Genomic DNA, 14,572 nt, shown 5'->3' with positions numbered 1-14,572 from the left:
GCCATTCGTAGTTCATCATTGTCTTAAACTCCAAAATTTATCATGGCATTAATTGGCAGAAACATAGAGTTCCAGACAACAACCAATGCCAATATTATTTTTTATGCAAAGAAAATTCATTAAATCACAAAACCTCTAGTACAACAGTTTCCAATGCAATCAAAATGAAAAGCAAGAAGAACAACATCAGGTAAACAAAAATCCCAAACTGAGGATTCGAATTGGAAAGACCAAGATGAGCTAAGGTATCCGCCACAAAATTCGCCTCCCTGGAAATGTGCTTCCAATCAATATGAATGAAAGACCGCGCCAGTTAATGAACATCAATGATGATAGAACTGACTCTCTAGGGAACATCCCAATGACCTTGCATAGTTTAAATAATGAGTTTAGAGTCATCCTCCACATACACTTTTTGAAAACCATTACGCTTAGCAAACCAGAGACCTTCTGGTAAACCCATCACTTCAGCCACCGAAATAGTAGCACTATCCAAATTGAAGGGCCCCTCCCAACTGCCTGGGAATTACTATTAAAGAGTAAAAAGGCAATAGCAGCACGGTTATTAGAAACTGAACCATCAAAATTGAGCTTAATCTCGTTCTAATCAAGGGGATGCCATTTAACAGAAGTAGAGGAGAGCATTAACTCCTTGAACTCAAGCTTTCCATTAGCTTTGAAGGAGACTAAACCAACACTAGCAGCATTAGCAACACAATGCATCGGGACTGGTGGCACACTTATGAACACCAAGTTAGTTCTTCCCATCCAATTTGCCAACAGTTAAGAATAACTTTACTAAGATTAGAGAGACTATCTTTGTCATTAGAATTTAAAGAATCTATCCAATCAAGAAAGTTATCTTTCGTACTAATGTAATCAGAATTGAGATTGCCAAAAGTTAAGTTCCAAACTTTATTAGCAAAACAACATTTGTAAAAAAGATGGCATTGGTCTTCTTCAACTTCATTACCCAACAAACATATCGTGTCAATATTTTTAACAAACCTACTTAAACATTTTCTGGTTTGTAATCTTTCATGTATCATGCGCCGGAAACATTTTAACTTTAGGAGGAATAGTTGGCTTCCACATTTTCTATAACAAGTTAATACGATTAGCAAAATGGTTATTCCGATTTTGAAGCCAAGTAGTAGTAGACTTGATGGAAAAGTTCCATTATTGGATAAACCCCAAACTATCTTATCCTTCAAAGTTTGTAAAGGAAGGAGAATTAGGCAAATCTTTCTACTGATGTCGCAATCCACTACCTTACTTAGTTTATTGTTGTCTCAACTATTATTAACAATAAAATCGCTAACTTTAAGCCCTCAATCAATATTATTCCTATCATTGAGGAATTAAATAAAATAAGGGGTAAGGAAAAATTAATTGATGGGTCCAGAAGAAGATGTCTTCACCATTATCAACAATCCACCTCATTCCCTTATGAATAATAAGTCTATTAATAAGAATATATTTCCAAGCAAGGGAATAATTTTGTTTAACCTTAGAATTAAAGAGATCAACCTTACGCAAATATTTATTTTTAACTATTTTAACACACCAATTATCCTCATTGGTTAAAACTTTCCATCCCAGTTTAGCCAAGCAAGCCTTACTAAAATGGTCAATACATTTGATTCCAATGCCACCCTGGTTATTTAGGGGACATACCTTCTTCCAGGACATCGGTTTCAATTTTGTATCTCTACCTCCGCCCCTTCCCAACAAAAGAAGTCTCTACATTCTTTTATCAATTTTAGTTGTAACTTTGTTGGGCCACTTAAAGCAAGACATTACATAATTCGGTATACAGGTAAGATTACAATTAATAAGATTTAAAAAAAAACTAACAAAAATGATTTGAAAACTTTGAGTTTTAACGATAAGGACAAAATAAATGATAAAGTGAATAGTACTAGGATTGACTTTTTAGTATAAAAATATGATTTTTCGTTAGAGTGAACAATACCGAAAATTTTTCGTTAAAATTCTCAAGATTTAACCACCCAACAATTTTTTTGTTTTACACGTTTAATTAATCTATCTCACTGGATCTATTCTCATTGGTTAACATCACTCCCAATACAAGTGATGCGCTAATATATCATTTCATCATTCACATATTTCAACAACACTTTCACAATCAGCAACAAATAACATTTCAGGTGCACAATTAACATTTAACCACATTGATCAACTAATAAGATCAAATATCATTTCGTGCCCACCGTTTCAGAATTTTAAAAAATCATTTTAATTGAAAAACAGAAAAGCTATGTGGCTAACTGTTACTGGTTCAGTACTCCTGCTGTCAATGTTGAGGTAAGGTTCTCTCAGTACTCTGAAAATTTTCATGTAGATAATTTTTTTTTTTAAATGTGCTGAATAAATCAAGTATAATAATTTAATTAGCTAATTTTTTTTTTTTTTTTAATAAATTGTATTATTATACTTGATAAATCAAATCTTGTTTCCGATATATTCAAAATTTTCTCTAGATAAAGCTCCGCCCACTTTTGACATGCGAGGAGGTTCATTAATCATGATCCGATAACTGTGAGACTTTTGCTGAATATTCAATCAACCTAGGACGTTCCCTTCCCTTCATGCGCCAGCACTTTGGGGCCCAAAGTTCCCTTCCATAGTACAAGTGTGTTTTTGCCAATTTTGGAAATTTTAAGTTTATTTATAGGATTCTTATGTTTTCTTTTATAAGTAAATAAATAGGCACTCAACTCAAATTTTATTCTGAAAATTTCACAGAAAAACGCATGAATCGCTGCCAAATTCCCGACAAACAGACCCTAAATCAAAGATTCAATTATGGGATTGGGTATCAATGAATAAAAGCTAAAAAGCTATTGCATAGAAAAGCATTACGAAGTTGTTGATCACAAAACTCCTACCTAGCCGAGCTAGCAAGCTAATAGCTACGTGGGCACATTCTGTATATTTTTCTACATCTCTCTGCCTTCCTGGATCTCTCCAACTTTCTTTTCTTTTCTTTTCTTTGCTGCTAAACAGTGTGTTAGCTTTTGGATGAGGAGGGGGAGGAGGAAGAAGAATCCCCTTTGAAGATTAAGAAGCTGAGATTCTCAAGTGTGAAGTATATGAAAGTTCCTTTACAGTGAGTGAAGAAACACCCAAAATTTGATCCCACCACACATTGCCAACCACATCCATATCTCATGTCAAACTCCTGCATTTGATTTTCATATCAAAAACCCACAAAAATATGTGTGTGGGAATTGAGAAAGAATGTACCTTTTTGATGTGGGAAGCTATAGATCTGCAATCAAAGACATCGTGAAGATCCAGAGCTTCAGAAGCAGCTGCCATGGCTTGCAGCTGCATCTTCACTGGCATGTCTGTGTCCTCTATAAGAGCTTTGCCTTCCAACATCCTCTCTCTCTCTCTCTCTCTCTCTTCTCCCCCTCTCTTCGTCTCAGAGTGTGATAAGAAGAAAAGAAAACCAAGTCGGGACTTGCACGACTTGGTAGTCCTTATCTCCTAAAAGTTAGAACTAAACAAATAAAATAATATATATATTAATGAATTTGAAAGAGTGTGCTTATCACTTAAAAGAAGTAGAAGAAGAGAAATGGCACGTATGTTTTGCAGCTGGATGAGACAGAAAGATAAACCCAGAGACAGGAGTGCTGGATAGGATGGGAGCCGATAAAAGAGGAGGAGGAAGATCCACGCAATTATTTTTGAAGTAATATTAGGGAGATTAAATTTAGAAACTAAATTATGAAAGCTAAAAAATATCTAAGTTGGTGATTGATTTATTACTTAAATGTTGATATATGTTCTTGTTTTTATTGGTAATGCATCATTTAGTTTGCAATTTTAGTTTTTAAATTTAGTATCTCTAGCATTACTTTTTTTTTTTTACTTTCACACATGTTTCAACTTTCGTTTAATAACATAAATAAGATCAATGATAAATGTGTGAATAAAACCATCAAAAAAAAAAAAAGCTGGACTTGGTTATTGAAAATTCAGAACTGGTCTTGCTTATATCCAATTTCAACCTAACACGTGTTCTGTAGGGATTGGATGTAAGCAAAAACTGCTCCCAAAAAAAATCTGACTGGGCACATTCTCCAACTAAATGTTTTTATTAGTCTTTTCTCCTCAATAGACATTTATATTTGTTTTTACTGTTTTTTTTTACTCCAGTATTCTCTGTATTGTTAGTTATATAGTGCGAGTAGATATGTTGCCACCCTCATTCTAGTGTGTTTTGGGTGGAGTAATTGACGATTTGCCATGTTATGTAACGTTTGAGTTGTTTGTTTTGGATAAGAATTTTTTATTGTTTCCAACATGCTTTGTCATTCCATTTCAAATGACAGTGTCATTATACAGATAAAATAATTTTGTAGCAAACAGTTTAACGATTTAAAATCTTGATTTAGATTTAGATAATTTTTTACTTTGATAAATCTCCTTTTTATTCATTTAGTTTTGTATTAAATAGTTTTGATTGGGATACTAGCTTTTAGCCCCGCTTTTTAACCAAAACAGGTCATTCTACCCAAAATTTAAAGGTGCTCAATACTTATATTTTAGCATGGAGGCGTTGGTCGATTGGCTCGGTGGTCAGCATTTTTTTAACCTATTGTGTGCGGGTTCCAACTCTTTCTCTACATTTGATATAAATAAGAAAATGATAATATCTTTTGTAATAAAAGGGGAAATTTTGGATTGAAGTTAGGGGTGGGCACGGTGCGGTTCGGTGCGGTTTCATCCCTAAATTAGAACCGGAACCGAAATATATTAACGGTTCGATTCGGTGCGGTTCCACTTAAATTTATGACTAGAACATTACGGTTCGGTCTACACCGGTTCCGATTCGGTTCTTGCCGGTTTACGGTTCCTAATAATAAATTATTTGAACACCAAATCATTATGCATTCAAATACATCTTCTAAAACTGATTACATAAAATTGCATACAACACATCTTTTTTAATACAAATGTCTTTGGTAGTGGCACCAAGTCAACAAAAAGAGACAACTAAAATACATATGCACTGGTCAATCAGTCAACAAACAAAAAAATGATGAAACAAATTGCAAGTTTTCAGACTTCAAAGAGCAAGCAAGAAGCAGCAGCTCCTGTACACAATTTTTCAACCTATTTTTCAACCTATTATACCATGACATGTGTGTGTATATATAATTTATTTATTTATTATTAATAAAACGGTTCGGTACGATTCGATTCGGTTCGGCCAGTTCTTGGTCATTCAAAACCGGAACCGGAACCGGTTTGAACGGTTCGGTTCGGTTTTTCACTCAAAGTTGACTTTTCCGGTCAACACGGTTTTTTTCGATTTTTTTTCTTACGGTTCGATGCGGTTTTGCGGTTTGGCGGTTTTTATACCCACCCCTAATTGAAGCCTAGTTTTGCTTGTGAATCCACTTCATTTTCAAGAACTTCTTACGTGTATTAAAAAACTTAAGTACGACAAGGTTGATATATCTCATCTTTAGATTATATTAATAAAAAATAATAATTTATATGTTATAATCTAGGAAAACTTTGGTTCCAGTTTCTGGTTCACCAAAATCTTAGGCTTAAATTTATTTATTCGAATACTTTGATTGAAGCACAAAATATTGAATTTCAGTATTAATTAAGAATTTAATAAAGAAAATAAATCCTTCTAAAATGATGGGAAGATTAATACTAAATAGGGATTTTCAATTTTTTTTTCCTCAAACTTGAATTGTGTGAAATCTCAGAAATTTTTTTATTTTTATTTTTAAATATGGATATGCTTTAAATAGTGATTCATATACATTTAACAAAGTGGTACATTTTTTTTTTTATGAAAAATTGGTACATTATAAATATATGAATGGGTACAAATAAAGATGAAAAAAATTATGGGTACAAATAATAAATTAAAAATATGTGCACAAAAAAAAATATATAAGAGTACAAATTAAAACTAAAAAGAAAGGAATTAAGTACATAAAACTCCCTAACCTTTTAGTGTCATTTTAAATTGGTCTCAACCTTTTTAAACATTACAAACAAGTACCCAACATATTGAAAATGTCACATCTATTAAGCTCCAATTAAATTTATGTTAAATGAACTGGGGTTTGTTTGTCTCCAACATCAATAGAAAAGTCATAGAAGCATGACTTCTACCAAGTAACGGCCACCATCACCCCTTTCAGGTCATCACTTACAAACCCAACACACAACCACAAACTCTACCCTATAACTTAAGCCGCCAACATCGAGAAGTAGTTCATGGAGGTACTGAAATGGTACGGACTACCACGATGGGGCCACAACTATCTTCACCACCCACAAAGAAGAACTAGACACTTTACTAGCTGAAAATTGACAAATGAGGAAATCACATGAGTAGAAATAAGCTCCTTGAAACCCTATCTAAATTCTTAACCCACTTCTTTGTTAAGAGATTTCCCGATCTTCATTATTGTTTTCCATTTTATTCGTGAATATGTTTATTTGTTTTTATTTTTTCATGTTCATGTCTTTTTGAAGTTATTTTTATTGTTATTTCAGTGGCTAAGTAATCAAATATGTAGGAACCATTGTTACCACATGTACATTTAATGGAAAAATTAAATGGGACTTAACAAATTTGACATTTCAAATGGGTTGGGTACTTGTTTGGAATGTTCAAAAAGATTGAGACCAATTTGGAACGACATTGAAAGGTTAGGAGGCTTTAGGTACTTAACCCAAAAGAAAATTGGTATAAATTTAAAAAATATTTGCAAATTAAAAATGGGTACAAGTCAAAAATAAAAATATGTGATACCAAATTTAGGTAAAAATACAAATATACAAATGTAACGTTTCTAACACTAAATAGATGATTTTAAAATGGTTAAATAATTTATTATAAATTATTTAATTGAAATATGTAATGTCTAATTATTGAAATAATGATGTGGATATAAAAGCCAAAGAACCTTGAAAAAAAATTGAGAAAAAAAAAGTTTCAATTGAAGAAATTGAAAAATAGACGCATAACTATATTACATATTTCGTATCATTGTTACAATGTTATCCTCTTATTTGACTTATATCTTATATAATTTTGAGTACTAATTTACATTTTTACACCAACTAGTTTTTCATTTAATATTATAATACACACATTTTTCTAATGTTAAATGAGGTCCCAAATTTTAATTCTTCTCACATTATTTCAAACCTATTTTTAGTGTTTTTTTTTTTTTTTGAACAAACGATATTATCTACACTAAGGGAAGGAGGTTGGATAAGTCTCACAATGGGCTAGCAATAATGTGGTCCAAATTGACATTTGGCAAGAATCGAACATAAGACCCATTACTTATAAGTGTAGATGAATACCATTAAACTGTAGTACTAAAAGGCATCCTATTTTTAGTGTTGTATGAAGAGATTATTGTCTCATTAAACCATCTCTAAAGGAGTTACTAAATTCGAAGTGGACTGCAGATAGAAGCTATGATTGATATGTCAATAGGAATGGCATATCGATTGTATGTTGTTATTTTTTACATATGAAAAAAATATGATGCCAAATCATTTTGCCAAAAAATGTGTTGTTATGTGGGTCCTAGTAATGCACCAACTATAAATCATAAAAATTAAATTTCATTTATTTGTTCAAAGAGTGGGTCCTATTAATTGAATAAGAAAAAATACATGGGTTGGAGCAAAAGAAAATTTGATATTGCCACATAAGCCTTTCCATTTGACATGTTATTTTTAACACCTCCATTAGAGATTTTTTTTAACACCTCTATTAGAGATGCTCTTAGAGCATTTTCAAAAGAGGAATAAAAAAATCCACATTAGCAATAGTGTAAAAAAAAGACAACTTCAGTATTTTTCAACTGAAATGTCAATTCTTACGTGGCATGATGTACATTGACATCAAAGGTGGTTGTTGTCAAATTTGACAGCAACTTCAAATCTATTTTTAGTGATTAATAAATGCTTTTTACTATTTTTATTATTATTTTTTATACTAAAAATACTTATTACAGTTATAAAAAATAAATAATGCACTAAATAATAGTTTAAATTTGACATATCGGGTGGAGAACAGAATTTAAAAAATGATTAAGGTGCCACATAAGCCTTCAAATTTAAATTTTATGTTTAAATTTTTACATCTCATTTGGAGATGGTCTCAAATGAATAAGGTCAGTCGTTACTTGTTAGACATAATTGGACATGGATCCATTCAAATATCTATATCTAGAAAGTAAATTACTCATATGAGAGGTCTTAGATTCGATTGTCGCTAAAGACAAATTCAAACCAAATTACTATTGCTAACCTATTTGAGACTTAACCCACATCAGTGTAAATTATATCATATGAATTAAAGAAAAACTTGCGAAGTTCATAAAAATTCAAGTCATCCTATTACGTCTTTTCCAAAACCCGTCTCCCTTACAAAGGTTTGTCTGGATGCAACATTATTTATTTTCACTGACAAATGAGAAGGATAGAACATTAGTTTTGAAAGTAGACAATGTTGGGAAAATTAGGGTTTGATTGTTATATTTAATCATATAGAAATCAAGAATAATTCTATGCAATTAATATCAATTTTAATGCATACTTATAATGATAAACAATACTGATGCACATAAGAATTGAGCTGGAAACACCTAAAACTGGTCAAAACAATTGTTTGACATTATGTTTTTACAGAAAGATAATGTAGAAACTTGACTCAACCTAAATACAAATAACAATGTAGAAACTTGAGAGACATACATTACAGAAAGATACGACATTGGGATAGGTAGCTTTTGGACTTTAAGTCTTCGTAATGAATTACTATTGGATTTACTTGCCTAATTAATGAGCGCGCTGTCATGAATTGCTCAGTTATTTATGTAAACTCAGACAATAGTATGTAATTATATGAGTATGAAAGTGATTATTATAGCGGGTTGATTCAAATTGGTGCAAAAAGTCTTATGAAAAGAGGATTATTTTGTCCTAATTTACATGAAATTGGACTTGGTTTATAAACTAGGTTTTACCACTTATAATTTGGTAAGAATACTACCTTGGTGTTTTATTTGGATTCTAATAGGAGAATCATATGAATTGTTTGTCTACATAAATAGTGGTCATGCTTTCACTAAAAAAAAAGCGCTCATTATTGAACTTAGACTTATTGTAAGTCAAGCATAAAATTTTTGCAAAAGATGAGAAGCTTACTATTGAAGTTGGCTATAGCTTTACCTTCTTTGAATTTTAAAAGGTCAAGTTAGTTCTTACATGTGGTATTGAAGCCTAATTTGAGAACTTTCAAGATTTTCCTGTAGTATTTGATTTGTATCTATAAGCATATGTGCTCCTGATTTAAGATTGTATGGATGTGCGTGAATGTCAATATAAGAATCAGGCTTATTCCATTTTGATAGAAGCACTTATAATACTTTCTGAATTGGAAACTATCAATTTCTTTTACTGAACAAATATGTACACAGTGAAGTAACTAATATTTCATATCATATTTTGATGATAAGTTGATTATGAGAGTACGTACATTGACATAATATCATGTCTTTAGTGGATACCTAGACACAATATTATTCATGATACAAGGATAACTGACATAATGATCATTAAAATCATGGTATATGTTACCAATTGCCACAAGTAAATTATGCGGGTCAAAGATAGTTCTAACTTTCTTTTCTTCAAAGATTTTTGCTTTTGTTCCTCTTTTGGTATATTTGTGATCTAAGTTATGATGCATGCTTATGCTATTTCAAAAGGAATCACAAATTGAGAAGAATGTTGTGTCAATTTGGTTATCTTATGAGATTTGTTCAAGATATTTGAAAATTGGGTTTGCTTATTTTTTTTGAAGTTAAATTTCAGTGATTTCTGCCTTGCTTGAATCCAGGATAGCTGAATTAGAATTTATATAGTTTTGATCAAAATACATATTTGATTATAAGTGTTCGATCTATTTGAAAAACCAACCTCTGAAGAAAAATGAATTTTGAATTATGCAGAAGATTAGTTGTCTTTGTTGTGTGTTATAATCAATACATATTAATGCGATATTCACAGACATTGTCAAAAATTTGGTTGATCTTGCAGAAATATTGTGTTTGCTATTCTAATTTGATCATTGTTGAAACTGATGATTTTGGATTTACGTGAGATAAGTTTTCCAAATGGACTAAGACTTTCGATACATAAGTTGTGTGTGTAATGTTGTGTGATTTGTTTGTTTCAAATTGAGATCATGCATTACCATTAGGTTGTGTGTTACCCTCAACTTATGCTCAAGTTAGAGAATACATGTTCAAATGTGAGCATAAGTCTATATGTATTTAGGTCTACTAGCTTTGAATTATAATTTTTACGATGCTTCAAACTCGTTTCTAATTTGACAAGGCAATTAGTGGAATTGTAATATAATCATTCATGGTGCTTGTTTATGGATGTTTCTAAAGTTTTGGCTAAGCAATTGGTTGAATGATGATCATGTTATTTTTTATGTTTCAGTAATGAGATGATTAGAACCAAGTATTATGTGTTAGTACTGAGTTTGGCATAGATGAGTAGGAGCAAACAATTGGTTTTGTTTTGCATCTGGTTCATGTCTTTTGTGAAGTTATAATTCATTTGAATGCTTATGCATCAAAATGTGATTCGATTAAGTAATTGGTTGAATTATTACTTTATAACTCATTGTGTTCAAGTAATGTGAAAATTAGCAAAATTTGTTGTTAATTGAAGCTTAACATCATTGTTGTTAAGTTTGGTTAGATAAGTGGGAACAAATTATTTTGAGTTTGCTTTGTCAGTTTGATAACAATGTTGATGATACAGATTGGATATCAGCGATCATAGAATCCGTTTTGCATTATGTTTGTAGCAGTGGTTTTTTTTTTTTTTTTTTTTTTTTTTTTTTATCTATATTTTGAAATGCATTGGCAAATTGTTTATTATGATAAAATCTTTTAATAAAGACTTAGTGATCATAATTTGAAAGTTGTGCTAAAAATATAGTTCATACACAACTAGAAGCTTGTAATGAGTATGAAAGGGATTGTTGTAGTTGATTGATTCAAATTGGTACAGAAAAGTCTTATGAAAAGATGATTATTTTGTCCTAATTTACATGGAATTGGACTTAGTTTATGAACTGATTTTTAACACTTAAAATTTAATAAGAAGACTATTTGTTGTGTTATATGGATTCTAATAGGAGATCATATGGATTGTTTGTCCATACAAATAGTAGTCATGCTTTCATAGAAAAGAAAAAAAAAAAAAAAGCATTCACTATTGGACTTAATCCCATTATAAGTCGAGCATATTATTTCTACAAAAGAGAAGATTACCATTGAAGTGGGCTATGACTTCATCTTTTTGGGGTTTTAAAATGTCAGATTAATTGCTTACATAGGAATCACACGATAACTTTCTAGAGACTCCGTGATTGTTTAGTTGTATTCATTTTGGCCTTGAACAATTTCTGATTTCTCAAAATGCTCTAGAGAATCACGACCTTCAAAAAATTATCATGGGAACAACCCATACTATTGTTATTTCTTACTAAACTTAATTTTGACATGAAATTTGTATCGTGAATTTTGAGATGATTTGTTATGAATTTTTTGTTTTTTGTTTTTATTTATGGAGCATGTTCTCAGAGGGTGAATGGTATGGGGTTTATATGGATTGACAAAAGGAAATTACAAGACCAATTTGAATAGTGTAGAAGTTATTGGAGAAAAAAATAAATTGAAAATTGGACAGTTACTTAATTATAAAACTCAAGGGCTTTGTTTAGTAGTTAAGTAAAGGAAAAGTATAACTATTACTAACAAATTAGAATGGCGCATCGGAAATGTGGTGGGCCCATAACCCACTAGTCCTAAGATCAAACCTGGCTCTAATCTGTGGAGAAGGCTTTCTTTGCTCATTTTCATTGTTTTTTTTTTTTTTGGCATAATTTGACTTGATACTGGACCTTTTACTTACAATTTGGGCCTTGGTGGGCCAGCAGTGAAATGAAGACTATATCTTTTATGGAAAACTAATGAAAGGCCCCTAAAAATTTTGTGTTTAATCATCATGACAAAAAATTGTTATGATACCCAAAATGGCCATAAATAAAAGATGACAAGAATGGGCTCTAGGGAGACAAGGCATGCAGCAAGTTCACATTACCATTATCAAAACAAACACAAAAGGAGACAAAGCAAAAAGAAGACAAATAATTCGTTCTTCATAAATAGTGCCAACAATTTCAGCAGATTCAGAAACACTAGAAGCAAAGTGACAAATCAATAGAAAGTTAACAAGCACCCAAAGAGACATCTACACCATTCATTTTGATTTTTTTTTTTTTGACAATAATATACTCATTCATTTATATAAGAGAGGTTTTTCCTCATTGTAAATACACACACTACTACCATAACTACAAACAAAGCCTTTAGCTCTCCTAGCCTTCCTGCTCCCTTTGTTTACTTCTTTGTAAGCACTTCTCTTTGTAAACATTTTATATCAATAAAAGTTCAAGTGTAAATATTCAAGCAATCTCCAGGCTTTGAGTAAGTTTTTTTTCTTTCTTTTAATGTGTTTTTTTAATTAGACTTCCAATCCAAAACAAGGAAATACTATTGTAGTTATATTATTAACCTGCTAAATTAACGATCATACTTTGTTCGAGCATTCTATTACAGTTGAATGCTTGTCATACAAATAACTCGACATTAACTAGGGTACCTCTGAGTTCAGCCTTTATGGCCTTATACTTGCATTGTGAGTGGCCGTCATGCTGAAACATGTTGAGTTCCATATGCAAGGTTTTATGTCTAGTTGTTATAATGGTCATCCAACTATTTAATCAGGTCTTGCTCCGAATTTGGTATCAGAGCCAAGTTTAGCATTTTAATATTATAATTATAATAGTAAAGTACCTTGAGGACGGAAGTCATTAACACAAATGATATCACACACTTGTTTAATTTTGTATGAACACTAGATTGTATTCTCCTTGTAGACCCTATCAACCACAACCACCATGTATTATTGTTCTAGACACCCAATTATAACTAGCACAAAGACAAGATTAGCATATATTTCCAATAGAATTAGCAAGACTATGAAGAAGCAGAAGTTTTATCTTAGTTATCTTGAACACTCTTCATTTATTAGTAAATATGAAAACACAGAAGTGCAACATAACGTATTAGAAGCAAAAAAGAGCAACTGATCATACATTAGAGACCTTGAGAGAAGAAAGAGAGTTTCTAAGAAATTAATTAGCTATAACCTTAGGAAAAGGAAGACTGTAGTTTATGATATCAGCTAGAAAGTAGTTTATGATACCAGTAGAAGAAAATAGTACATCAGGAGTTGAAAATAATTCAAGATACATAGCTAGAACTAATCAACAATTTTTAAGATAAACAAATGAACAATATAATAAACAAGCAGAAGTAGATTATATCGATGAAAAATGATGAAACCACCTAGAAAAAAAATAAGATTCCATATTTGAGAGGATTAGAACAAATTAAGATATTAGGTAATATATTAAACTTAAATAATGTAAATCTACAAGATTGGGAGAAAACAATTGAAAGATGAGAAAAATGTTGTGAACATGTAGTATTAATATTAGATTTTAGTAACTTACAAAATATGTTGGATTATTTTAGGCATACTTTAGATGGTTTAGTTTTTTATTATTTTCAATCATGGAAAGTTCAAAATCCAAAACAACATCAAGTAGCTTAAACACATTTTAAGATAGATGGTTTTGTTACTTTAATCAAACAAAAAATTTTAGAACATAATATACTAGATTACAAAAGTGAACAAGAACAAATAAGAACAATTAGAAATTTAGAACAGTTACAAATTTGCGATTTACAGTACATAGCTGAGTATACCTCAGAATCTTTAAATATTTAGGAAGAACATATAGAATTAGTGAGATTAATTTATTAGATATTTATATGACAAAAATAAAAGGGCCAATAGGAGAAAAATCAATGGCAAAAGCATAAACAAAATGATATTGCAATAGGACCTAGAATTCAACATGTATATGATATACTTAGATAAGAGTGTAGCCGAATAAAAGTTAAAAGACAAATTAGGAAACAATTTTATATGAGTTGTAAAAGTATAAATTTACTACAACAATATGGTTGTCATAAGAAGAAGAAGAATAAGCATAATAAAATGTACAAAAAGAAATATAAGTCATACAATCCATACAAACAGTATAAGAATTTTAGTATAAGATATTCAAGAACATGTAGAAAGCAAAATTATTTTCCAAAACAATTTAAAAAATAGAAGTAGTAGACCATGGATTAGAAAATATAAAGCACCTAAAGATAAAAGTAGTTGTAAATGTTATTTATGTGGATAGATTGGACATATTAGACCTAACTGTCCAAAATTAGATAAACAGTCGAGAAATAAAGTACATTAATTGGAGTTGTTCAAATTAGAAGAAGATGAAGATATTCAATCAATATATAGTTTAGATGATTTAAGTGAT

At 30.8% G+C, this 14,572-nt stretch overlaps 1 protein-coding gene across 1 annotated transcript; it reads right to left on the bottom strand.

Annotated features, from left to right (window-relative positions):
- Positions 1–2,842: 2,842 nt before the first annotated feature.
- On the bottom strand, positions 2,843–3,619 carry LOC148694310 (uncharacterized). The gene is made up of 2 exons (XM_088700527.1): positions 3,271–3,619; positions 2,843–3,205 (listed from the first exon to the last, which is right to left on the bottom strand). Exons 1-2 carry the CDS (start codon positions 3,406–3,408, stop codon positions 3,035–3,037), a joined length of 309 nt encoding a protein of 102 aa, XP_088556653.1. The 5' UTR covers positions 3,409–3,619; the 3' UTR covers positions 2,843–3,034.
- Positions 3,620–14,572: the final 10,953 nt, after the last annotated feature.

Source organism: Pyrus communis, chromosome 9 (assembly GCF_041283825.1).
Source record: "Pyrus communis isolate YQ-2024b chromosome 9, ASM4128382v1, whole genome shotgun sequence".
Lineage (NCBI taxonomy): Eukaryota > Viridiplantae > Streptophyta > Magnoliopsida > Rosales > Rosaceae > Pyrus > Pyrus communis.
This window is presented reverse-complemented; position numbering and strand designations above follow the sequence as displayed.